We start from the raw sequence: 27,727 nt of genomic DNA on the forward strand, positions 1-27,727 counted from the left end.
TGGGGCCATGTATCGTGAGATTTTGAGTGAAAACCTTCCATCAGCAAGGGCATTGAAGATGAAACGTGGCTGGGTCTTGACGTGGCTGTCATAGTTGAAGTGTACCTATGATGAAAATTACAGGGCTCTCTCATCTTTTTAAGTGGGAGAACTTGCACAATTGGTGGCTGACTAAATACTTTTTTGCCCCACTGTATGTGAGAATGCTATTCATTGACTACAGCTCAGTGTTCAACACCATAGTGCCCTCGAAGCTCATCAATAAGCTAAGGACCCTGGGACTAAACACCTCCCTCTGCAACTGGATCCTGGACTTCCTGACGGGCCGCCCCCAGGTGGTAAGGGTAGGTAACCACACAACCGCCACGCTGATCCTCAACACAGGGGCCCCTCAGCGGTGCGTGCTCAGTCCCCTCCTGTACTCCCTGTTCACTCATGACTGCACGGCCAGGCACGACTCCAACACCATCAATAAACTTGCCGAAGACACAACAGTGGTAGGCCTGATCACCGACAACAATGAGACAATCTATAGGGAGGAGGTCAGAGACCTGGCTGTGTGGTGCCAGGACAACGTGATCAAGACAAAGGAGATGATTGTGGACTACAGGAAAAAGAGGACCGAGCAGGTCCCCATTCTCATCGAAGGGGCTACAGTGGACCAGGTTGAGAGCTTCAAGTTTCTTGGTGTCCACATCCCCAACAAACTAACATGGTCCAAGCACACCAAGACAGTTGTGAAGAGGACACGACAAAACCTATTCCCTCTCAAGAGACTGAAAGGATTTGGCATGGGTCCTCAGATCCTAAAAAGGTTCTACAGCTGCACCATCGAGAGCATCCTGACTGATTGCATCACTGCCTGGTATGGCAACTGCTCGGCCTCCGACCGCAAGGCACTACAGAGGGTAGTGCGAACGGCCCAGTACATCACTGGGGCCAAGCTTCCTGCCATCCAGGACCTCTATACCAGGTGGTGTCAGAGGAAGGCCCTACAAATTGTCAAAGACTCCAGCCACCCTAGTCATAGACTGTTACCTCTGCTACCGTACGGCAAGCGGTGCAGGAGCGCCAAGTCTAGGTCCAAGAGGCTTCTAAACAGCTTCTACCCCCAAGCCATAAGACTCCTGAACATCTAGTCAAATGGCTACCCAGACTATTTGCAGTGCCCCCCCCCCACCCGCTTTTTACACCACTGCTACTCTCTGTTGTCATCTATGCATAGTCACTTTAATAACTCTACCTACATGTACATATTACCTCAACTAACCGGTGCCCCCGCACATTGACTCTGTATCGGTACACCCCTGTATATACTCTCGCCATTGTTATTTTACTGCTGCTCTTTAATTACTTTTTACTTTTATCTCTTATTCTTATCCATATTTTTTTGAAACTGCATTGTTGGTTAAGGGCTCGTAAGTAAGGATTTCACTGTAAGGTCTACACCTTTTGTATTCGGCGCATGTGACTAATAAAATTTGATTTGATTTGAGACAGTCGAGGCAAAGATCTGGGGAAGGGTACCAAAAAATATCTGCAGCACTCAAGGTCCCCAAGAACACAGTGGCCTCCATCATTCTTAAATGGAAGAAGTTTGGAACCACCAAGACTCTTCCTAGAGCTGGCTGCCCGGCCAAACTGAGCAATCAGGGGAGAAGGGCCTTGGTCTGTGGAGATGGGAGAACCTTTCAGAAGGACAACCATCTCTGCAGCAGTCCACCAATCAGGCCTTTATGGTCGAGTGGGCAGACGGAAGCCACTCCTCAGTAAAAGGCACATGACAGCCCGGTTGGAGTTTGCCAAAAGGGACCTTAAAAGACTCTCAGACCATGAGAAACAAGATTCTCTGGTCTGATGAAACCAAGATTGAACTCTTTAGCCTGAATGCCAAACGTCACGTCTGGAGGAAACCTGGCACCATCCCTACGGTGAAGCATGGTGGTTGGCAGCGCCATGCTGTGGGGATGTTATTCAGCAGCAGGGACTGGGAGACTAGTCAGGGTCGAGGAAAAGATGAACGGAGCCAAATACAGAGAGATCCTTGATGAAAACCAGGTTCACCTTCCAACAGGACAAGCACCCTAAGCACACAGCCAAGACAAAGCGGGAGTGGCTTCTGGAAAGTCTCTGAATGTCCTTGATTGGCCCAGCCAGAGCCTGAACTTGAACCCAATCTAACATTTCTGGAGAGTCCTGAAAAAAGCTGTGCAGCAACGCTCCCCATCCAACCTGACAGAGCTTGAGAGGATCTGTAGAGAAGAATGGGAGAAACTCTCCAAATACAGGTGTGCCAAGCTTGTAGCGTCATACTCAAGAAGACTCAAGGCTGTAATCGCTGCCAAAGGTGCTTCAACAAATTACTGAGTAAAGGTCTGCTTTGTCATTATTGGGTACTGTGTGTAGATTGATGAGGGAAAAAAACAATTCAATACATTTTAGAAGAAGGCTGTAACGTAACAAAATGTGAAAAAAATCAAGGAGTCTGAATACTTTTTGAATGCACTGTACAGTATCTACCTCAACTATCACCAGTATCCCTGCCCATTGATATGGTACTGGCCTTGCATATAGCTTACATTCTCATGTCTATATTATTTCTGGTGTGTTTTTATTTTCCCTGATTTAGTATTAATTCGGAGCTCTTTTTAAAATAATCTATTCTGGATTTGACACTTTTCTATTTCTTTACCATGATATTGAATATGGCATTGTTGAGAAAGAGCCTACAAGTAAGCATTTCACTACACTGTTTAAACCTGTTGTATCCTGTGCACATGACAAATGAACTTTGATTTGATTTTGATTTGAATAATTAGTTCTACATGAACTTTAGAGTATCTGTATCATGAATATTGGGATAAAACGCGACAACGAGAAAAGGCCATATAAACAGTTACATAATATATCCTTCCATGCAGACCTGCTCTTTAACTAAATACAATTCTACATTTCTAGCCACTAGATAAAATGAATTATCTTAGGTATTATATCCAAGCACTGTCTGTAAAAGCATGTGCTTAAGAAAATACCACCCCCATAGGAATGCACTCATGCTTTACATAAATGAGCCTAGCATCCTCATCTCTACTACACACTCCAAATTCCGCTCTTCTCACCACATTATCAAGCAGGATGGTAATGTAGTCTGTGAGTGACCATGCCATATGCTGGAGCGGCCAGAAGAAGAACAGTCTAACTGTACTGGTGATAAACCCAGGGTTACACAAGTAACAGTATTACTGCTTTAGCCTTAGCCATACGGTATGTCTTCAGTGCTTGTCTTAAAGATGGTGACCTCCCAGGTCTAGCTACTTCTCACCAGTACTCCTCTCCTCCAGTCATGCACTTCTCATAGACTGGCCCGTCCAGCTCACGGTAGCTGGGAAAGATGACCTCGTTGTGGATGATGATGGTCTTGATGACCTCATTGACATGCGCCTGGATGGCTACAGGGTCCTGTCCGTCGGGGATGGGCATCAGGGTGGGGCCGAAGCAGATGGCCAGGTTATAGGGATCCATCATGTTCTCATCACTGTACTGGGATAGACTGGAGGGGAAGAGAGAGAGAGAGATGAACCAATGAACTTCATATTTACATTATGAGGTGAATTGATGGGTGGATCCATTAAACATACTCAAAGACCTACGTTTGCCAATAAAAGTGAGGCCTATCTGTTTCCCAAATCAAATCAAAGTTTATTTGTCACATGCGCTGAATACAACAGGTGTAGACCTTACAGTGAAATGCTTCCTTACAGGCTCTAACCAATAGTGCAAAAAAGGTATGAGGTGAACAATAGGTAAGTAAAGAAATAAAACAATAGTAAAAAGACAGGCTAAATACAGTAGCGAGGCTATAAAAGTAGCGAGGCTACATACAGACACTGGTTAGTCAGGCTGATTGAGGTAGTATGTACATGTAGATATGGTTAAAGTGACTATGCATATATGATGAACAGAGTGTAGCAGTATCGTAAAAGAGGGGTTGGCAGGTGGTGGGTGTCGGGACACAATGCAGATAGCCCGGTTAGCCAATGTGCAGGAGCACTGGTTGGTCGGCCCAATTGAGGTAGTATGTACATGAATGTATAGTTAAAGTGACTATGCATATATGATAAACAGAGAGTAGCAGCAGCGTAAAAAGAGGGGGGGCACATAATGCAAATAGTCCTGGTAGCCATTTGATTACCTCTAATATAAAGAGGGTTGAGTATGGCTGTGACTGTAGACTCTACACTCTACAGTGAGTTGAGATCTACAACTTCACTGAAGTAGCAACATGTCCTTTACTACATGAGTTGAGATCCATTTTGGCCCTCCACCACATCTCAGTATAAGAAAGTCCTTAAACCCCTACCTTTAGTTACATTAACCCCCAACATCCCAACTTAGCTAGCACATTCCTCAGTCTCCCTGTTTAGCTTAGATTCCCACACCCTTCCAACCTTAACAAGCCTGCCCTTAAAACTTCACAGTTTAACAGGCCTATTAATAAGCCATCCTGGTTTAGGGGGCAGTAAGCCCATCCTCCCTTCCAGCAGCATCCCAGTCAGGCAAACGGCCTATCCTCACACTCATCTGTTTTAAGAGGGGCTCATAATCAGAACAGAGTGGTGTGGAGCTGTGGTGTGGTGTGGAGCTGTGGTGTGGAGCTGTGGTGTGGAGCTGGAGCAGTAAAGAACTACAGCTGGCCCAGAGCCTAACTCTGTATGAGGGGGGCATAAAACACAGAGGTAAAAGTCAGAATGTGGAATCAAACGCTTTGTTCTGCAGTGGAACCAAGCAAAGGGAGCATCAATAACAGCCCAATAAAACAGGACAGGTATATTACTGGGTTGATGGATCTGTTTCTGAGCAGGCCCGTAAATAAGTTCTAAAGAGCTGCTGGCAGACGCGGTAATAAATAGGAGGTGAACAGTAGGGCTGTTCAATAACTCTGGAAATCAATGTATTTTCCTCTCTGAATACTGCAGCAGAGATTCACTTGTTTTGTTGATTTAGTGCAGTACAGGGATTTTTCTTTTCCCCAAGACTCTGAAATGTTTATAAAAGTTATAATTTTAGACCTTTACTCCATCCTGTTTTACTGAATGCCCTTAGTGTATAGGTTCTCTGGTATAGGGACAACTCTATTCAACAACAGAGGACTGTGATATGTGAGTTGTTATGTCAATGTGGCCAACTTACTGATTGAGGAAAGCAAACAGGTATCTCATGACGATGATGACGGTGCGAGGAAGAGTCACAACAATCTGCTGGACGTGATGCGCTCTCTCAGCTCCAGACTCCAGTTCTGAAACAGAAGAAGGCCAGAGAGTCATAACACCACCTGGCACTGAGATTAATGGGAGGAAAATAAAGACATGATGCTCCATAACAACACCATGATCTATTGAATATACAGAATGAGCAGACTTTAGCAGGGGGCTGGCAGTCATACTAAGGTACAGTAATGACAACACAAACGCTCCTATTATTAATAGATAACCCCTCCTCATTTAAATCAGAGGATATGGTGATTTGAGTGACTGGGCTATCTGGAGCAGGGGAAAACACTGCAAAGCTGTGCTGAGTTAGTAGACTGATGTGGTCCCCTCTCTCCTCCCTTCCTATTGGGTTTCTACTGAATCACAGGTGGTGTTGAGATTGTTTCCATGTGTTCCACTGCGTGCCTCTCGACCCTACCCTGCTATACCATAAAGCAGTGTGTGTAGGGTGTAGAGGTTGGGGAGTGATGATGTATCTGTGGACCTGGAGGTTGGCTTCTCTCTCTCCTATTCTGATTCTATCTCTATTAGTGAGGTACCCACCTAGATAGTGTGAATAATCCAAAGGCATGTACTGTACTGTAGCCCCAATTGTGTTATTTCACCACCCAGATGGGTAGGAATATGGTATAATTTCAGTTACCCTGAACACATTTACTACATTGACCAACAGTGTAGAGTCTACTCACTTATAGTAGACATGAGATCCAGGAAGCGTTCCTTGGGGAACAGAGGGTTCTCCAGGCCCCTGAAGTACAGCTTGAGGACCCCTGCCACTGAGTTGATGTCATGTTCATTCTGGTCTTCAATCAATGGGTCTTCGCCTAGTAAAACAATAGAGTAGAGTTATTATTTTGGAGGATCTGACCACTGCAACAGAACTGAATCACTGAAAAGATTAACAAATAAATACTTCATTACTGTACTTTTTTTTTTTAAGGTGGGCTTACAAATTCTTGCTTGTTACACGTAGAAAATAATATGAAGATTTCTACTGTATGTCTGAAGTTCAATGAGTTTGTAGTGTTATTGATCCTGAGCTGTAGAGGAAAAACTAAAAGCTAATCTATCACCATTTACCCCCAGTCTCACCAGGGACCTACCTCTCTCAAATGAGTTTTTAATATCATTAACCTCCACCTGGGATCCAGGCACACGGAATATGCCCTGCTGCTGGAGCCCTGTAACAACACATAGAAACATCATACTGAGTCCAAGGCTGAGCCTGAGCCCACCATTATCCCCACACCCAGATGGCCGAATACATGAAAGACCAACGGCGAACACACAACAGAGAGCAGGAAATGTAATCTAGTCATGAAGGGACATGTTTTTTCTTCTTCCAGGTGAGGGCCCCTCAGATGGTCTGCTGCATATGGTTTCTATTAGAGAACCCCTAATCAGTTTGTGGGGGTTTCATTAGGTCTAGGGGGGTAGGGGAAGGAGGGGTCAGGAGGGGGGTACAGGCCTTGGGGCTACACCACTATGGCTGGAGTCAGGTGTGGACGTGGACAGAAGGATGAAGATATGAGGAGGGAAGGTTGAAGTGATTAGTAAACAAAGACCAAGGGACCTGTCAGTCCCTATGCGTGATGTGCTGCCACGTGATGTGTTACCACACTCCCGTCACGTTATTCACTAGGGGCTGAGGTTAAATCATAGCAGGTTCAGTACCAGTCAAAAGTTTGGATAGACCTACAGTTCTCATTGAAGGGTTTTTCTTTATTTTTACTATTTTCTACATTGTAAAAATAATAGTGAAGATATCAAAACTATGAAATAACACATATGGAATCATGTAGTAACCAAAAAAGTGTTAAAGAAATCAAAATATATTTTAGATTATTCTAAGTAGCCACCCTTTGCCTTGATGACAGCTTTGCCCACTCTTGGCATTCTCTCAACCAGCTTCACCTGGAATGCTTTTCCAACAGTCTTGAAGAAGTTCCCACAAATGCTGAGCACTTGTTGGCTGCTTTTCCTTCACTCTGCGGTCCAACTCATCCCAAAAAGGTCGGGTGATTGTGGAGGCCAGGTCATCTGATGCAACACTCCATCACCAAATAGCCCTTACAAAGCCTGGAGGTGTGCTTTGGGTCATTGTCCTGTTGAAAAACAAATGATAGCCCCACTAAGCGCAAACCACATGGGATGGTGTAACGCTGCAGAATACTGTGGTAGCCATGCTGGTTAAGTGTGCCTTGAATTCTAAATAAATCACAGTGTCACTAGCAAAGCACCCCAACACCATCCCACCTCCTCCCCCATGCTTCATGGTGGGAACCACACATACGGAGATCATCCGTTCACCTACTCTGCGGCTCACAAAGACACAGCGGTTGGAACCAAAAATCTCAAATTTGGACTCATCAGACCAAAGGACAGATTTCCACCGGTCTAATGTCCATTGCTCATGTTTCTTGGCCCACGCAAGTCTCTTCTTATTGGTGTTCTTTAGTAGTTGTTTCTTTGCAGCAATTCGACCATGAAGGCCTGATTCATGCTGTCTCTTCTGAACAGTTGATGTTGAGAGGTGTCTGTTACTTGAACTCTGTGAAGCATTTATTTGGGCTGCCATCTGAGGCTGGTAACTCTAATGAACTTATCCTCTGCAGCAGTGGTAACTCTGGGTCTTCCTTTCCGGTGGCAGTCTTCATGAGAGCCAGTTTCATCATACCGCTTGATGGTTTTTCGACTGCACTTGAAGAAACTTTCAAAGTTCTTGAATTTTCCAGATTGACTGACCTTCATGTCTTGAAGTTATTATAGACTGTCATTTCGCTTTGCTTATTTGAGCTGTTCCTGCCATAATATGGACGGTCTTTTACCAAATAGGGCTATCTTCTGTATACTACCCTTACCTTGTCACAATACAACTGATTGTCTCAAACGTATTAAGGAGGAAAAAATTCCACAAATTAACTTTTAACAAGGCACACCTGTAAATTGAAATGCATTCCAGGTGACTACCTCATGAAGCTGGTTGAGAGAATGCCAAAATTGTGCAAAGCTGTCATCAAGGCAAAAGGTGGCTACTTTAAAAATCTCAAATATAAAAAATATTTTGATATTTAACACCTTTTTGGTTACTACATGATTCCATATGTGCTATTTCCTAGTTTTGACGTCTTCACTATTAGTATACAATGTAGAAAGACTCTGGAATGAGTAGGAGTGTCCAAACTTTTGACTGGCACTGTATGTCTCAAGACCTGGAGATGTTTTAGTGACTGTATTACCTCTACCCAGAGGATATATCATATGTTATGTTCACAGTGGAGTTCATAGCTTTCTGAATACCCTTCTATGCAGTCAATACAGTAAGGGTGTCATTTTAGTAGACTTACCATACAAATTGATGTGTCGAATACAGCTCTCAACCACAAGAGGAATAGGTTGACCTGAATCCTGAGAGCAAATCATGGCAATAGTGAGAGCAAAGCATGGATGACTGACACTAATACAGTGACAAGAAAATTATTAACCACAAATACTAGACTGTCCATATTGATAGATTCTGTTGTTTATGTATAATAAAATACATTTTAGCATACTGTGTATTCTATTAATCAGAGCACAGAGTATTCTAGGCCTGCCCTGCACCCCACCATAAGGAAATAAATGCCTCTTCTTGATGGCTTCATAAACAGCAGTGTCCACCAACATTCAAATGAGCACCATTAAAGTGACAGATATAAACCATTGCTATTCACAGCCCCTCATTATAGCAAGCAAACAGTCATGAAACAAGTGGAGTAGCAGTGACATGCTATTGGAGCTCATTAGTATGACTGCGTGTGGAGGAGAAGGCAGAAATCAGCATGTAGAACTATTAGTGTAATAGTTTTCAGGTGGCCCCACTCTACAGCACCGTGCCATGCGCACTACCTCCCATCCTACCACCCCCCACTGATAGTACCTGATTGCGGGTACGGGCATTCCGTCTTCCCCTGGGGCAGAAAGTAGCGCAGCAAGGAGGTGCAGAGGGAAGGAGGCAGAGAGGCAACACAGTTAGAGAAGCACAGATGACAGACAGACAGAGACCCCCTGGAGGCCTGGAGGATAAGCACAGGTCAGAGGCCGCTGGGATGGCTTGAGATGCAGTGAGACGGGGTGCAGTGAGGGACAGAACCAACTAGCACAGGGCTCTCTACAGAGCCACTATGGGGACTATGAGACACGGTATCCTCACGTCTGAGGATTAGCCAAGGTTAGAGGCCTGTGCTACTACTACATCTAAAAGGATAGGGAGACACTAATCCTCCTTCACCATGTCTGTGTGCATCGTCAGAGCCATGGGAAGAGAGGAAGAGGAGGTGAGGTTAAAGACAGAGGTTACAGGATGAGGTTGAGCAGTAAGCAGGAAGAGAGTGCAAGGGAGAGAGAGGAGGACCTTAGCTGCCCTCTCTCTCCAGCCCCACAGAGGGCACTAATTCACACACCCTAGCCATGGGCGGGTACCTTGATGAAGGTCTCCATATTGCCGTTAAACAGTTTATGGTTATAGATGGAGCGCGGCCTAGGCTTCCGCATTTTCTGTGGTTTAGGGGGTAGAGTGGGGGGCCTGGGGAGATGACGGGTGAGGAAGGGAACAAAAACACCATATGCTGTGAAACAGTTGAACGAACACGCAAGGCTGAAATGCAGTTATGAAAACACCTTCCCAAATATCCCCGTCTGCTCTATTTTTTTTCTTTTATGTGTGTAGGCAGGAGGAAGTGATCCATATCCAAATGTTGAAAATTCTACCAAAACGAGACGTTTTACCACTTACTGGTGGTGTGTTATTTAAACCTGATGGCTCTGCCCTGTAATTAACCCTTAGGCAGCGCTAGGCTGGGCTGCTGGGAGTGTTGGGTCCCTGAGTGTCTCGAGGGCTGGGGGCTTGGGGCCCCTTCATAAAACCCACTCTGACTGACTTGTTGAAAACATAAGAGAGGTTAATGATTCCTAATATATAGCTGAATGTAAACATTATTAATCAGAGCTTATAAAATCAAGCACACCTGCTGATAGTTCAGGTTATCCCTCACATATACACTGAGTGTACAAAACATTAGGAACACCTTCCTAATATTTATTGCACCCCCTCTTTTGCCCTCAGAACAGCCTCAATTCGTTGGGGAATGGACTGTACAAGGTGTTGAAAGCGCTCCACAGGGATGCTGGCCCATGTTGACTACAATGCTTCCCACAGTTGTGTGAAGTTGCTGGATGTCCTTTGGGTGGTGAACCATTCTTGATACACACGGGAAACTGAAGCGTGAAAAACCCAGCAGCGTTGCAGTTCTTGACACAAACCGGTGGGCCTGGCACCTACTACCATACCCCGTTCAAAGGCACTTAAATATTTTGTCTTGCCCATTCATCCTCTGAATGACACACATACACAATCCATGTCTCAATTGTCTCAAGGCTTAAAAATCCTTCTTTAACCTGTCTCCTCCCCTTCATCTACACTGATTGAAGTGAATTTATCAGGTGATATCAATAAGGGATCATAGCTTTCACCTGGATTAACCAGGTCAGTCTATGTCATGGAAAGAGCAGGTGTTCCTAATGGTTTATACACTCAGTACAGTGTGGTTAGCAGACCGGTGGTACTTTGGCAAGGCCGGTCATGGACAGGGCAAACTAAAGTTTGCCTGGCTACCCAGACTCCTTGCTCTGGCAAAACGCTACGCTACGCCCACGGACGTTAGTTTCTTCTCCACAATGAGTCTGAATCTGAGTACCTCCCCGACCCTTCACCGAATGCGAACACATTTGGGGCCGTCTGATTGGTCCAGAACCGATGGGTTGGGTCAGAGCCATAAAACACGTGGGTGAAGCGGCGGTGATTGGCATTGATGCTCTGATTGGCTAGAGACGATCCAATCGCTGATGAATTTGTTTTGTTAAAATGCCCCTTATCTCCACAAACGACTTCAATGGCGATCTCAGACTAAAGATTGTAGCGAACGACAGAGCAGTGGAGGAGTCGTCAGGCTCAACCAAAGTAGCATTCCTAAAATATATTTAAGTCTTATCCAAACTTATAATAATATTACAAAACATATTAAAATACACCTAGGAATTTACTTCATTTATATCACACACACACGTGCGCACACACACATTCACAGCACACACACACACTAACAGCACACACACACACACACACTAACAGCACACACACTAACAGCATGCCTGCTCCATCTGCACTGCGGTCCTGGAGCCCTTCCCAGAGACAGAGAGCAGTGACACACAGCCCTGTCCGCTCTGCCATCCAGCCGGAACTCTAAACACAGCCTCAACCATTCTGCTCATTGTGGCTTTGCATCACATGATGCTTAGGTTTGTATTAACTCCTGGCAATAAGGTAAATGGAGCAGAAAATAATGGTTGTATGTGAACAAGATGTTCTGAGAACTCCATCCTGTATGACCTGCAGTAGCTTGTTCCTTTGTTTTTTATTTTTATTAATTTCACCTTTATTTAACCAGGTAGGCCAGTTGAGAACAAGTTCTCATTTACAACTGCGACCTGGCCAAGATAAAGCAAAGCAGTGCGACACAAACAACATAGAGTTACACATGGGATAAACAAACGTACAGTCAATAACACAACAGAAAAATCTATATACAGGGTGTGCAAATGTAGTAAGATTAGGGAGGTAAGGCAATAAATAGGCCATTGTGGCAAAATAATTACAATTTAGCATTAACACTGGAGTGATAGATGTGCAGAAGATGAATGTGCAAGTAGATATACTGGGGTGCAAAGGAGCAAAATAAATAAATAACAATATGGGGATGAGGTAGTTGGGTGGGCTATTTACAGATAGGCTGTGTACAGGTGCAATGATCGGTAAGCTGCTCTGACAGCTGATGCTTAAAGTTAGTGAGGGAGATGTAAGACTCCAGCTTCAGTGATTTTTGCAATTCGTTCCAGTCATTGGCAGCAGAGAACTGGAAGAAAAGGCGGCCAAGGGGGGAGTTGGCTTTGTGGATGACCAGTGAAATATACCTGCTGGAGCGCGTGCTACGGGTGGGTGCTGCTATGGTGACCAGTGAGCTGAGATAAGGCGGGGCTTTACCTAGCGAAGACTTATAGATGACCTGGAGCCAGTTGGTTTGGCGACGAATATGAAGCGAAGGCCAGCCAACGAGAGCATACAGGTCGCAGTGGTGGGTACTATATGGGGCTATGGTGACAAAACGGATGGCACTGTGATAGACTACATACAATTTGCTGAGTAGAGTGTTGGAGGGTATTTTGTAAATGACATCGCCGATGTCAAGGATCGGTAGGATAGTCAGTTTTATGAGGGTATGTTTGGCAGCATGAGTGAAGGATGCTTTGTTGCGAAATAGGAAGCCAATTCTAGATTTAATTTTGGATTGGAGATGTTTAGTGTGAGTCTGGAAGGAGAGTTTACAGTCTAACCAGACACCTAGGTATTTATAGTTGTCCACATATTCTAAGTCAGAACCGTCCAGAGTAGTGATGTTGGACGGGCGGGCAGGTGCAGGCAGCGATCGGTTGAAGAACATGCATTTAGTTTTACTTGCATTTAAGAGCATTTGGAGGCCACGGAAGGAGTGTTGTATGGCATTGAAGCTCGTCTGGAGGTTTGTTAACACAGTGTCCAAAGAAGGGCCAGAAGTATACAGAATGGTGTCGTCTGCATAGAGGTGGATCAGAGAATCACCAGCAGCAAGAGCGACATCATTGATGTATACAGAGAAAAGAGTCGGCCCGAGAATTGAACCCTGTGACACCCCCATAGAGACTGCGAGAGGTCCGGACAACAGGCCCTCCAATTTGACACACTGAACTCTATCAGAGAAGTATCAGACACCCACTGACATCAAATAACCTTAAATATGCACCATGATCTTTGGATACATACATAGATGTAGCTTATCATTAATTAGGGACTTTGTTTATTTGGCTGAAGACTTGATAGTGTAGGACTGTGTATATTTTACAGTTACATTTTTATATTCATCATACAATAATCATTATTACTCTACCCAATGACTGTGCATGTTAAATCCAATTCCTATAAGTTCAGTTGAAAAGGCGTCTTGGAACAAAGGCAGGGGATTTGAAATGGTTTAGTTATCTTAAGACATCTTACCTCGTAGTCCCACATTCAGCCCTTTCTCCTGCAAACACAGAAGAGAGAAATGTCATTAAGAATATGAGGGCATGGTATGCACAGTGCGCAGGCTAACTCCTGCTCCTCTACCAGGGCTCAGTGAAGGATTTCATGGGAATAGTCAAAGCTATTGAGGGAGAGCTGAATGGTCTAGCAACAACAGCATCCCTGAGACAAAGGCATTGAGCTGTCGCCGTAGAAACCTCAGAGAGGACCCTGTGGGGTGCAGGCCCGCTGCCCGAGGGAAGAAAAGGGCTCTGGGTGGGAGGTGGAAGACTGGGGGTACAGGGGGGGTCATCTCACACTGGTGACACTGTGCAATGTCAGTGCCAGCTCACTGAGCCCTTTGTCCCTAAGCCCTGTGCATGTCTCAGCACACACAGAGACACATGTGCACGTAAAAGCACCAAACCCAAATATTCAAATAGTTTCACTTTCAAACTTTCACCAAAAACACACAAACAGCACCTCTCTCTCTCACACACACACACACACGCACACACACACATACACACACACACAATAAACCTTTTCTAATCTCAGGTAAACACAAGACATTGAGTGTAGGTTAGGCAGTGAAGAAGTCAGTTAGTTGTTATGACTGTAATCTATATCCATCAGAAGGGTTCTCCCACTAACCACAGCTCTAACTGCTGCATCTATGAACTCATTTCAAAGCCAATAGTTAATCAAAGGTTTATTAGCTAGGGTAGAGAAAAGCCTCTTTTATATAGAATCCATTGAGCATTGAATGAGAGACAATAGTGATGACTGACCCATTTCTCTATACATAATGTTGGCAGTACAGATGCCCTATCTTAATCTTAATGTTATGTTGATTTGTCCTGCCATTCAGGTCTCCAGTTGGTCATTTTGTACATATGTATATATAAGATGTACTTTACGCAATCCAAAAACCGTCCATTATAAATCGCAATCTGGGTCAGGTGAGCATGATTTGAAAGGTTGTTCTATTGCCAACATGACTAGCTAAGTTCTAAAACATGATCTTACAGTGTTAGGCTTCACAAGGCAGTTCAGAGAAACAGATGGTAATGTTGGTGGGCATAGAAAGGAGTCATGAGTGCATTCAGGTTCGTGTGCTGCAGCAGATTCTCTTCAAGAATAAACAAACATTAGCTCATTGTGTTCAGGACAACCCAGGGTATGACGCCATGTCATCTTGTAACTGTACATCAGACATAGTGATCAGAAACGTTGACCCTGTAAAGGACATGAGTTTTATGATTGGCCCAGCGTCGTCCTGGTTAGGGGAAGGTTTGGCCGGGGGTGCTTTACAAGTAGGCCGTCATTGTAAATAAGAATTTGTTCTTAACTGACTTGCCTCGTTGAATAAACATTAAATAAAAAATCAAATTAAAATAAATTTAATTTAGTGCACATTTGTGTTTGGCTTGCTTTACTACATCAAAGTGGTATTTATTATAATCCTCAACATCTCATCTTTTAAAATATATCAAGTCATCTTAATTTATAGGATTTCCCTCACTCTAACAACAAAAAAGTTGCAAAAGTAGCCCAATTACCGGGTGAGATTGGGGCAGCTTCTTGTCGCGTGTGGTGTTCAGAACGGCTGTCAGTCAAAACCCATACAATGTTGTGAAGCGCAGTCAGAGCTCTGACGTCATGTATAGCATTCCAATTTAGGCGCTTATTAGTGCCCAAATCTGCCATTTTCAACCCGTATATGGGTATGAGTGTAAAGGGTTAAGTGGGTTAAGTGTTTCATCGTAACTACAAGAATACAGCAGTAATTGGTGACTGAAGTACTTTTGTTCAATGAGCCGAATGCTTTATGTAAAAGCTGTAAAGTTGAGGTCTCAATATTCTAAACCTACATTTCAAATACAGTGCCATAATCTAACAATAGGCAACGAATCATTATGATGGTGTATTTTGTATGACTAGCTGTGAGTTCTACCTGCGTTAACTGGAGATATTCATGGTGAACCTCTCTAAAGTATCTAATACAGAAGATCTGTGATTTCCACTCAGAATCCAGGAGGGAAGCTATCCCAGTCACATTGACTAGTTTTCATGTTGACATAGTGCTGTAGTAATCTATACAGCGAGGTCTGATGTGTGCACCATGTGGTATTCTCCATGGTCTCTAATAACACATTCATGCATGTACACACACACACACACACACACACACACACACACACACACACACACACACACACACACACACACACACACACACACACACACACACACACACACACACACACACACACACACACACACACACACACACACACACACACACACACTTAATGAGCAGGCTAGATTGATCACCTGAATAATTAAACATTGTTGGTATGTCCCTACACAGACAGCAGCACTGGGCCACGATCACACAAACAATCCAGCTGTGGGCTATGTTCACATGAAAACACATTCAAGCAGTCTGAGGTATCAGTTTGAGGTATCAGTTCATAGAGATCTGAAGATGACAGAGGAACATTAGAGATGCCTAAACTGACTAGACAAATCCATGTCGACCAAGTTTGTGCACTGTATGTGAGTATGGGGTGAAATTGTGTGTGTGTGTGCATGGCCTCAGCTGGTTGTACCTGCTGTCCCTCTCTACTAGGTGAACCTCTGGTGCAGTAGCAGCTGCTGAGATGGTGCTGCTGGGAGCTGGGACATCCTGACTGATTGGGCGTAAACTTCTCATGGCTGAGGTGACAAAGGTCCCCCTGGGAGGGGCCTCTGCGAGAAGGGCGGGGGTTTCTATTACCCATACTCCTCCAGGATCCTCCTAGAGGCTACAACATACAGGAACCAACCAGTGCAATGTCTCACTCGTGCAAATGAGAAGAGAGGAGTGGGGATCGATGGTGCTTTAGTGTTTTCTTGTGATATCTTTGATGCAACTCGCCTTTGAATTTGAACTTAATTTCTCTTCCCTGGTTCCCTTCTGCCCCTTGAGAAGAAACAAGTTCATGTGGTCTCCTCCCACTTCCTCTGCCAGGTTCAGCTTTGCTCATTAGATAAGAGCTCCACAACACTACTGGGCCTGATGGCGGCCATTTTGCAGACCCATCACCTATCACATAGGGATTTCTGGCTCATACTGAGCTAGGCGTTGACACGCAAGGCCTGGCGCCTGCCATTAACACCACTGTGACCAGAAGGAAGTAGGAGCATTAAGAGAAGGGGTGTCAAACTAACATTGATTTAAATAGATATGATGTCATTGGTGGAGAGACCGAGGGGCCTTACCTTCTCCCAGTGTCTGCTTCAGGAGGTCATGCTTGGCCTGCAGTTTAATGATGAGGTTGCTGCCGTTCAGGAACTCCTTGAATTTCTGTGAACCCAAACAGACCAGATGAAGGCGTCAGTGAGTGAACAGCGCTAATGGGATGTGACTGGAACAGGCGGAGACGCCTGCCATCCACCACAGAGGCCAGAGAACACATTCAGTCAGTTTCACTCTGTACGGAACAAACTCAATCTGTTCCAGGGATAATTGGATTTCCATGTGATTTCCAAAGCATGGGGCTTGTCATATGTGTTTTATGAAATAGTGTGATGGCTGATGGCTTGATGTTGATGTGCAGTACTGTACACTGCAGTGCCCCGCACTAAGCTGACACCCGAGGCCCTTTTAGTCAGGGAGTAAAGGCTATGGCAGTACAGCCAGGTCTGTTACTTAACTGTGAAACAGATTTAACAGGCAGTTGCCCTGAGGCATGGCTGCATATCTCAGAGCAAAACAGGCAGGTATGAAGGCTATGTATAACAGGCAGGTATGAAGGCTATGCATAAAAGGCAGGTATGAAGGCTATGCATAACAGGCAGGTATGAAGGCTATGTATAACAGGCAGGTATGAAGGCTATGCATAACAGGCAGGTATGAAGGCTATGTATAACAGGCAGGTATGAAGGCTATGTATAACAGGCAGGTATGAAGGCTATGTATAACAGGCAGGTATGAAGGCTATGCATAACAGGCAGGTATGAAGGCTATGCATAACAGGCAGGTATGAAGGCTATGCATAACAGGCAGGTATGAAGGCTATGCATAACAGGCAGGTATGAAGGCTATGCATAACAGGCAGGTATGAAGGCTATGTATAGCAGGCAGGTATGAAGGCTATGCATAACAGGCAGGTATGAAGGCTATGTATAACAGGCAGGTATGAAGGCTATGCATAACAGGCAGGTATGAAGGCTATGTATAACAGGCAGGTATGAAGGCTATGCATAACAGGCAGGTATGAAGGCTATGTATAACAGGCAGGTATGAAGGCTATGCATAACAGGCAGGTATGAAGGCTATGTATAACAGGCAGGTATGAAGGCTATGTATAGCAGGCAGGTATGAAGGCTATGCATAACAGGCAGGTATGAAGGCTATGTATAACAGGCAGGTATGAAGGCTATGCATAACAGGCAGGTATGAAGGCTATGTATAACAGGCAGGTATGAAGGCTATGCATAACAGGCAGGTATGAAGGCTATGTATAACAGGCAGGTATGAAGGCTATGCATAACAGGCAGGTATGAAGGCTATGTATAACAGGCAGGTATGAAGGCTATGTATAACAGGCAGGTATGAAGGCTATGTATAACAGGCAGGTATGAAGGCTATGTATAACAGGCAGGTATGAAGGCTATGTATAACAGGCAGGTATGAAGGCTATGTATAACAGGCAGGTATGAAGGCTATGCATAACAGGCAGGTATGAAGGCTATGCATAACAGGCAGGTATGAAGGCTATGCATAACAGGCAGGTATGAAGGCTATGTATAGCAGGCAGGTACTCACAGTGAAGTAGAAGACCTCTGTCTCCTGCTGGTTGGCCCGTCTCTTGGCCACGTTCAGTTTGCTCATGTAGGTCTCAGAGGCCACAGACTTGATGGACTCAGTGGAGCGGCTATGCTGGAAGGCATCAGACACATCAAAGTCCTCCACAGTCAGCATGTCCTGCATGGTCTGCATGGTGGCGTCCAGTGTCTTCCTCACCTACAGCAAAGGGAACGATTCAACAACCGAAACGATGACAAATGAACTAGGATTTCCTACTCAGTCATCTGATCCATGTCCTTCAGAACAACAAGAAAGGGAAGAATTTCAACAACAAATAATGAAATGGTGACAAACTAAACAGCATTTCCCCCCCAGTCATCTGATCCAGGTCTTTTGTAACATAATAGGCCAGTAAGATTTTTTTAACTTCAGGGTTCCCTACGACATGTGCAAGGTCAAGTGTGAGTCATCACTGGCATATCCCATTTCAAAGACAAATTGACCCTGAATGGGCGGCAGGGTAGCCTAGTGGTTAGAGCGTTGGGCTAGTAACCGAAAGGTTGCAAGTTCAAATCCCCGAGCTGACAAGGTACAAATCTGTCGTTCTGCCCCTGAACAAGGCAGTTAACCCACTGTTCCTAGGCCGTCATTGAAAATAAGAGTTTGTTCTTAACTGACTTGCCTAGTAAAATAAAATAAAATAAAAATTAAAAAAAAAGGTTAAATGTAAGTCGCTCTGGATAAGAGCGTCTGCTAAATGACTTAAATGTAAATGTAAATGAATAACAACTGATGACCTTTGACTATAGCTGCATGACAGCTGGCAGCCTTCCTCTACCCTAAAGCAGGTACAGGGCTCATTCCTAGGCAGTGTACCAGATGACCCACCGGTCAGCCATCCATCAGAATAACAGCAGAATATGAATAGCGTCTGGTCTGGCTGGATGTAAAAGGGCTGTGGGCTCTTTCTCTACAGCGTTGAAATTACCAGCCAGTTATATGAGATGTTATGAGACGGAGGCATAGCCATCAGGGCAGGCTGTAGCTAGCCAGCCAGGGTCATTAGCACCTCCGTTAGCACTTGCATCTACTCAGAGGGTGAGAGGTGTGTTTGTCTGCGTGTGTGTGCGTGTGTGTGCGTGTGCGTGCGTGTGCGTGCGTGTGCGTGTGCGTGTGCGTGTGTGTGCACGCACTGCCTGCTGCTCCCACTGAGAAGGACCAGTCATCACAACACACAATAGACCATCAACAGTGATGTACTGTATCTACATGGAACATGCACCCATTGGTGTTATCACACACGTTAATATCACAAGCTGAATATACACTCTGCTCCCAAGGAGTGTGTGTGGGCCACTGAAATGAAATTGCGATGAGAGCTGATAGTCTCTAAAGACCGGCTGAATTTGGACGTGTCAGAGAGAGAGGTGACAGAGGCACAGAGGCTACAGAGCGGTCTCAGTGGGGGGAAGCAACAGACACACTGGGGGGATGCTATCATGGACTCCCGAGTGGCGCAGCAGTCTAAGGCAGTGCATCTCAGTGCTAGAGGCATCACTACAGACCCTGATTCGATTCCAGGCTGTATCACAACCGGCCGTGATTGGGAGTCCCGTAGGGTTGTGCACAATTGGCCCAGTGTCGTCCGGGTTAGGGTTTGGCCGGGGTAGGCCGTCATTGTAAATAAGAATTTGTTCTTAACTGACTTACCTAGTTAAATAAAGGTACATTTAAAAAAAGCCTTCACCTCCTCGTTCTCGATCTTGAGTGTGGCCAGGCGGGACTGCAGCTGGTGGTAGCGCATCAGGAGCTCAGTCTGCACAGGCTGCTGGGCACTCACCTGGCACACCTGAGAGGACACATAGACAGAGAGGTACGGGCTGGGCAACTTGGTTTTTCACAAACTGTCTCACAGGATTGGAAAAAACATGCTTGCTGTTTCTGCTGGCATGAATGTGGTTTCCATGGTTTAACAAATGTATTGGTTGTACTTGTAACTTGGATACATTTCGATAAAGATATAGTATGAATCTATAAATGTACCAAATGTATCAGTCATTTGACCCCTCTCACCTCGTCCCCCATGTGGGGCAGGTACTCGAAGCGCATGGGAGGGCAGAACACCTGGTTGTGCATGTCCATGATCTTGTGCTTGTCGCTGCGGGAGTCCAGGTTGTCCACGGCGTTCTCCATGATGTCCAGGCCCTCATGGCGACTAGTCTCCAGGTTGTACTCAGCTGACAGGTAGGTCCTGAAGGTACGTGCCAGGCTGGCATGGTAGCCCAGGTCGCAGCACTATAGAGATAGTCATTATAGTATAGTATAATACAATAACTAACATAGAAGTAGAATATAATAAAAGAGTTGATCATGACCTGATTGGAAGCAGAAGCCTAGGGTCCAGAGTTTTCCAGCTCAGGTCACGTGTCTAAGAACATACTGGCCCTAATTATGAACAACCTGACAAACCAGTCTGAATCCATGCCCTCATTATACACAAGTCAATGTGATGAACTCAGTCTTTAGCATGCACACGATTCAGTTACACAATTCCGCTCATTTCCTACGAGCATGTTACTAACCTGACCTCCAACATGAACTAAATTCCAAATTAGACACTGTTGGGGGTTAACGGGCAGAAATAGAATACACCAAATTAGAGAAGCAAGTACAGTAGGACACCTAAGATAATTAGCTCAACCATGGAGCTGCATAAACTAACCTCATTACTATAGCCAAGTGGGTTTCTAAGAGGCTTCGAGGGGCCTGAGTCTGACTGCTTAGTGATTCACTAAACGCTCTTTAATAAACACACAGGAAGTTGTGCTCGACTCCAATGATAAACCCCCATATCTGTGGTTGTTTTATAACAGGGTCAGTGTACAATGAGTAAGGATATGGGAGCACAGAGCTCTTTATGGTACAGAGTTGTATTTCAACAGCCACATCCCATAAGAAACACACTGCCTGGCTCTAATGAGTTCCATGCTTTGATTGAATCATGGTCCTATCGTGAGTAGACTGTAGCAGGAGTGCTGACAGGCAGAATACTGCTACTGCAGAACTGATGACATTGTTTATTTGCATGCAAAAGACGTCTGTATTTTATTTCCATTGATTCAGGTGGACAGGGCTGACTTGCAGTGTGGATGTCTGTTTTGATGTCTGGCTGCTAGTGACTGTTTCTGTGTGGCATGACAAACAGGCCCTTATCCTCTGCAAAGCTTGTGGCGGCAAAGCACAGCGAGTCATGCTCACAATCTCTTTCCCTGCAGTGGGGCCGGATTTGGGATGACATGGCCCCTTTTGCTTGCCAGACACAGGAAGCAGCTCCAACAAAGTGACCCAGCACAGAGACACAGCCAACAATCAGAGGTCTCCGTCTGGCAGACCCCTGTGTAGCCAACAGCTCCTGGCTAGCTCCTTCACACTTCACACAGTTGATGTTTAGAACATTTTAAAGAGAAAAATCCTGGATGCAATCTCTCTCATTGCCAAAAGTCTGTCTAGCCTCAAGCCTCTCAGTTCAATTGCATCATATGTTTCTAGGCATATAGTACTTTACATATGCAGGATCTCTGTATCCAACTCAGAGTATCAGAAGTGGCCAGGCAGGCCTGGGGCAATACCACAGTAACCACCCAGCAGTAGACCGGCAGGGAGGTGGGAGAGAGGGGGAACCACCAGGTAACCTGCGGCTGAATGATCCCTGCCACAACCACCAGGTAACCTGGGGCTGAATGAACCATGCCAACCATACTGGCCACACTGCTGCCTGTATACACAGAGCCTGCACCCAGACCCTGGCTAGGGTTTCATTCCTCCAGCCATTAGTGGTCCACAAAGCAAACTCACCCTGTTCACCAACCGTAATCACAGACTTCTCAGGCAGGCTTGCTGCTGGGCTGCATTGGCTTTGCATTTTGAATTATGATGGTGGTTCACCTAGGTATGGTTTTTTCTGTCATGTAACTGTGTATTACTCTCTATTTCTATAATCCAATGGATACTTTGGAGGGGAAGTTGCATACAGTTCAACGTAACACATTATTTATTAGAAGTGGACCAAAAGAAGAGGGTGAAAACCCTGGCTATATTGTAGATTTGAGGAATGAAGTAAAAGAAAAGGGAAGTGTTTTGTTTTGAAGTAGGAAGCACATAGGACCAGATTAGTTTCTGTGTGTGTGTGTATATGTGTGTGTATGTGTGTGTGTGTGTGTGTGTCTGTGTGTGTGTCACCCAGGGTCATGTTTCACCATCAGTGTGTTTTGGTTGGCTCCCTGGGAGTGTGGTGTGTGACAGTAAGCCTCTCAGCACAAGCCTCTCAGCACAGCTTCCAAAGGGGCCTTAGCCCTGACAGCACTCCAAGCCCTCCCAGATAGATGAGGGCATGACAGAGGGAGGAGAGAAGAACAGGGGTAAGAGCGGGAAGAGAAGACCAGGAGTAAGATATTCTGACTGTCAACACTGAACCATTCCCTTGACAGGAAGTCATCATTCATATTCCAGAAGAATCATAACAATGCCTTTTGGGTGGTAACATACAGTCGGGGTGTAATGTATACCTGGCAAAGCCATTCAGTTAGACATATAACAACAGTACTATTGGAGGGCTTAGAACAAAACTGTTGTGTTTGAGATTAAGAGACACAAAATGGAGGTAAACACTTTCAGTCAAACCAACAGAGCAGCTTGAAGCAATACAGCAAATGGGCTAAGAACCGTGAAACAGATGGTGAGATTATATAGTGTAGCAACGTTTGACCAACATAAGACCAACATAAGACCAACATTAGACCAACGTTAGACCAACATTAGACAATCCCAGCTGTGAGACACAAACCAGCCAGTGTGTCTATCGCATACTTACATCAATCATATCAGAGACATCGTGGATGTAGTATTTCGCCACAACGGCATTCGTTGCTGCCAGGTTCAACAAATAGTCGTTGCGGGCTTTAGTGCACTTCAGCTTGTTTTCGGAGTACTTGGCTTGCCTCTGGGGGAAGGAGAGGGGAGAAAGAGAGAGAGAGAAATGGAGAGCAGACAAAGAGGGGGAAAACAGTCCATGAAATGAAGCAACGTTGAGTGGGCTAAATGGTATTTGCACAATAACATAGGAGGATTGCTGTGCAGCCTGATGGCGTGGCTTAGTGTTGTCAGGAAAGAGGTCAGAGGGGTCCACTGTAAGAGATGTTTTTTAAGAAGCTCCATGTAGACAATATCATAATTGGTCTACCCAGGCTGGTCCTTCAGTCACTCCCTCACAGCCATTCTGTCTGTCTGCTAACACTTGGCACAACAATCTGCACAGTCCAGATGTGAACAATGAAATAGCCATAAAATATTGTTTCGGTCCAGTGTGCTTGCAAACAAAAACAGACTAACACAAACAGTCCCTCTAGTGTTTTCCAATTGTGCTCACACATAAAACAAGTAATGTTTATAATGTGTCAATGACAAGTCATCTACGAGAATGAAATCTATAGAAATATGCTGTATTTAAACAGTTTAGATTTGTCATTGCAGAAATAACACATAGCTCTAGATGGTGCACCGGCTTTGTTGCTATGGTTAACTGGACATGCTGCATCTGCTTAATTAAGGCATCCAGCTGGGAAATATTCAATGATTCATAAAAACAGAAGAAGTAGTTGTCTGCTGTTCACATAGCATCACTAATGGATGCTAGTAGACCAATACATAATGGTATTGACAAAAACAATTGACTTAAATGGAAAGCAGCGGCACAGAATCATTGAGACATGGCTGACAAGCAGGACTAAAGAGAGAGACAATTTAACAGCCAAACCTTAACTTGTGTCTGTGTGTGTGTGTTTGAAACCACTCCTTATCCTCTTCCAGATGGATAATACTGGATAACATGTACTTTAAATACATACACATGTACTTCAAATATACATGATTCACTAACTCAAATTAGTGATGTCCATTATCGTGCAAATGAAAACAGTACATTGGAGAAAAGGGGATTATGGCTTGATTGTCTCATATCCTTGTCTCCTCTCCTTCTTGTCTCCTCTCCTTCTTTGTTCGGAGGTAGCTAGAACGATTCTGAATGAGACTGCCACTGTAGCCTGCAAAATGAAGTTACTAGGCAGCGTGGAGAGAAATAACGTTCATAGCTACAGCAAGTTATAAATAGTGAGTGGGGTTGGTATGGTTCTCCTGGCAGCATCTCTGTAGAGATGGCAGCCTGAGGAGGGAGGAAAGATGTCGGCCTGACAGCCTTTTGATTCCCTGAGCTGCACTGATAATGGAGATGCATTTGCATTGCAGAAATTCCCCCTGAAAATCAAATCAAATTGTATTCGTCACATGCGCCGAATACAACAGGTGTACCATGAAATGCCCTTCCCAACAACGCAGCTTTCAGAGTGCATGTGTGTCTAGCTGTGGACCCATGCTCCGTGCGGTCGGCTCTCTCTCTCAGAGCGGTGAGCTTACACAATGCACCCACTCTCACAAAGCCTTACTATCTTCTCATTCACATACTACTGAGAGGATCCCTCTGGCCCAAAATGAGCACACAAAATACCACTTATGGAAGTGACTAGGCTGAAAATGTACAGTACTAGCAGCAGTTCCAGCCAACAGCTGTTATAGATATTATTACGGTCATCAAGCCTTGGTGTCAGCCTCACCTTCTCCTTCATCTTCTCAATCTTCCTGACGGAGCTGCGTCTCTGGGGCCGGTCCTCGTGGCGCAGCAGGTGGACGTTGAGGTCAGCAGACTTACTGAACTGCTTCTCCTCCTGCTTCTCAGCGTCCTTCAGCTTGCTCTCAGCGCTGATGCTCTCTGTGTGGTACATGTGGTAGGTCTTCATCACCTGGAGGAGCAGGACAGGATGAGGAGGGTGGAACAAAAACTGGACATAGAGCGAACAAATGGGTGACCTGAGGTGACACATAGTTTGAATCTCTGCTATACTAACATCAAGCTGCATGATATATTCCCTTCAACGTTGGCATGTGGAAGCTGTTATTTGCCCCTTTGTTGGCCTAAGCTCAGTGAGCGTACACACACGCAAGCATACGCGCACACACACACACACACACACACACACACACACACACACACACACACACACACACACACACACACACACACACACACACACACACACACACACACACACACACACACACACACACACACACACTGCAGGGTGTGTGTTTCTACTTCAGTGCTCGTGTCCCCCATTTAGCCAGCAGATGCCAGTCAGATAATGTTTTCAATAGAGCATGACTGGCAGACAGACAGACAGCACAGCATATCACAGTGGGTCTAACCCTCAGGCAGACAGACAGACAGGCAGACAGACAGCACAGCACCCTTGTAAAGTAGAGCCCTGATGTGTGCAGCATCTTAAAACGCCTCCTGTGCGTTTTACTCGACAGTGAGTGAGACCCAGTACTATAACTAGATACACCCCAGGATGTTAGACTGACTGAGAGCCTGACATGAACGCTAGTTTGTTCTCTTCCAGTAGTTAATGCTCACTTTGTGTAGCATCATGTGACTGGATGGTGTGGCTCCCTTTCATCTGGAAAGAGTACTAGACCCTTATGTGACCACCACAGGATTAATGGTTAGTTCAGGTTATGTCAACTCAAACACACAGACAGAATCTCTACTATTTCCAGCTGACTGCTACTGTATGATAGTAAGGTTTCTTAGTCAGAATAACAGCAAATATCTGTCATCTATTCTATGCTTCCATCAACAGAGCTACACTGCACAAGGTGCTACAAGTCTTAGGATATTCTTTTTTAAAAGACAAAGATCTGAAAGGCAAACACGTCAAAGAAAAAAAAACAAAGAAAAAAAAAAACTATTATCTACTCTGGTATAAGACAGAGCTCACAGTGGAAAGAAGTCACTCCAGTGTTTTGAGAAACTAGGTCAGCAGTGTGCATCTCCCTAAGTTGGCAACCCAGTTCTCCAACAGCGTGAAAAGCAAACAGGGTTCCAGTCAACTTGAGCAGCACAACTAAAAGACCTGCAGCTAAAGACAAAGACATTTGCAGGAACATTGAGGTGAGGCAGGGTCTCCCTTCCAGGAGGTGTGTGTGGTTGCTGTATGTCTCCACTCAGACAATACCCTGAGGCTATCTGACTTAACAACACACTCTCTGTTTTTGCACTGATGAAAGCTACCAGGAACATATTCCATTGTGGAAATACAGACAGACGTGATTTCCACTTAAAGTGAACCGTGGCTGCAGCATTGACATTAATGCATTAATGCATTAATGCAGAGACCTCACCCAACCTAACATGACAGACAGATAGCACAGCACAGACAACACAGAACAGTGGGTCTAACCCTCAGACAGACAGAGACAGACAACACAGAACAGTGGGTCTAACCCTCAGACAGACAGAGACAGACAACACAGAACAGTGGGTCTAACCCTCAGACAGACAGAGACAGACGGACAACACAGAACAGTGGGTCTAACTTTTAGAATTTGAATTTTGTTTACTTTCTGAATTGCCTAGAATTGCAATTTCCACTTAAAGTAAACTGTGGCTGCAGCATTAAAGAGACCTCACCCAACCTAAAATGTTGCCACAAATGTGGCACTGTGAATTAAAGCCAAATTGTTTTCCTGTAGTTTGTCAACTGGAAAATATGAATGTGAGGAGACCTGTCACAATAAACATGTCCATTATGGATAACAATTACCATGACAGTGAGAGGAGCACCCGGAATGAAACAGGAGAGAGATGGAGAAACTGGGCCAGTTGTAACACTGAGACGATCTGTATCAGACTGTTCTGCTCATCTCAGACCCAGGTTGGAGACTGAGAGAGCATATCATCTCCATCATTGTTTAAACAAACTTACTACCAGGGTGCTGTGCTGCTGCATTCATTAGACAAACAGCCTCTAGTGGGACAGAGTTAAATAACAAATGAACCACGTGAACTGCAGCATGACTTTTTGTTCCTGTACTGTCTGGATAAGCACAGCCAGGTGAGTAATTGACTCTGTGATCCACTAAAGAGATTGCAGGTCTTTGCTCTCATTTCTCATTTCAGATTCACTACATATAATTCAAGCCACGGGCATCAAGCCTCGCGCCCTCAAATCAATATCCGTCTCAGTGGCAGCCGCAGCAGATACTTTTCACAATGTTTGAACAATAGCTTAAGCCCAACACTCTTAAATCACTCCCCTCTGTGTTAGTGCATGTGAAAGGCATTCACAAGGGATTTCTGCAATTCTACTTCTGACTAAATACATTGTTGTTTGCAGTCCATAAGATCTGTCATCTGATTACCAATTAGCTAATAGCATCAAATGTTCTAGGAGCTAAATTGCTCCACTTGTTTTTTGCCGCCCGGTGTTTTTCAACTGCAATTTTATACGGAGAAAAACTATAGCAATAGTGGAAACCATAATCATCATTATCATCGTCATCAGAATCTTTCGGGAAAAAGTCACTGCTGTAGGTTTTTGTTTAGTTTGATTTTTGATTGGCCACCACATGATGCAG

General features: G+C 44.8%; 1 protein-coding gene across 1 annotated transcript in view; it reads right to left on the minus strand.

Annotated features, from left to right (window-relative positions):
• Positions 1-27,727, minus strand: part of LOC120064752 (SLIT-ROBO Rho GTPase-activating protein 3) — a 105,514-nt gene that overhangs the window by 15,893 nt on the left and 61,894 nt on the right. The window contains exons 5-17 of the mRNA XM_039015367.1: positions 24,865-25,050; positions 23,070-23,198; positions 20,273-20,494; positions 19,947-20,048; positions 18,218-18,415; positions 16,669-16,753; positions 13,396-13,423; positions 9,732-9,834; positions 8,618-8,678; positions 6,374-6,451; positions 5,960-6,094; positions 5,191-5,296; positions 3,323-3,550 (exon numbers count right to left, since the gene is read on the minus strand). Of these exons, the coding sequence (XP_038871295.1) occupies positions 3,323-3,550; positions 5,191-5,296; positions 5,960-6,094; positions 6,374-6,451; positions 8,618-8,678; positions 9,732-9,834; positions 13,396-13,423; positions 16,669-16,753; positions 18,218-18,415; positions 19,947-20,048; positions 20,273-20,494; positions 23,070-23,198; positions 24,865-25,050 (1,661 nt within the window). The remainder of the gene's footprint in view (positions 1-3,322; positions 3,551-5,190; positions 5,297-5,959; positions 6,095-6,373; positions 6,452-8,617; positions 8,679-9,731; positions 9,835-13,395; positions 13,424-16,668; positions 16,754-18,217; positions 18,416-19,946; positions 20,049-20,272; positions 20,495-23,069; positions 23,199-24,864; positions 25,051-27,727) is intronic.

The sequence above is a fragment of the Salvelinus namaycush genome, chromosome 20 (genome assembly GCF_016432855.1).
Source record: "Salvelinus namaycush isolate Seneca chromosome 20, SaNama_1.0, whole genome shotgun sequence".
Classification (NCBI taxonomy): Eukaryota; Metazoa; Chordata; class Actinopteri; order Salmoniformes; family Salmonidae; genus Salvelinus; species Salvelinus namaycush.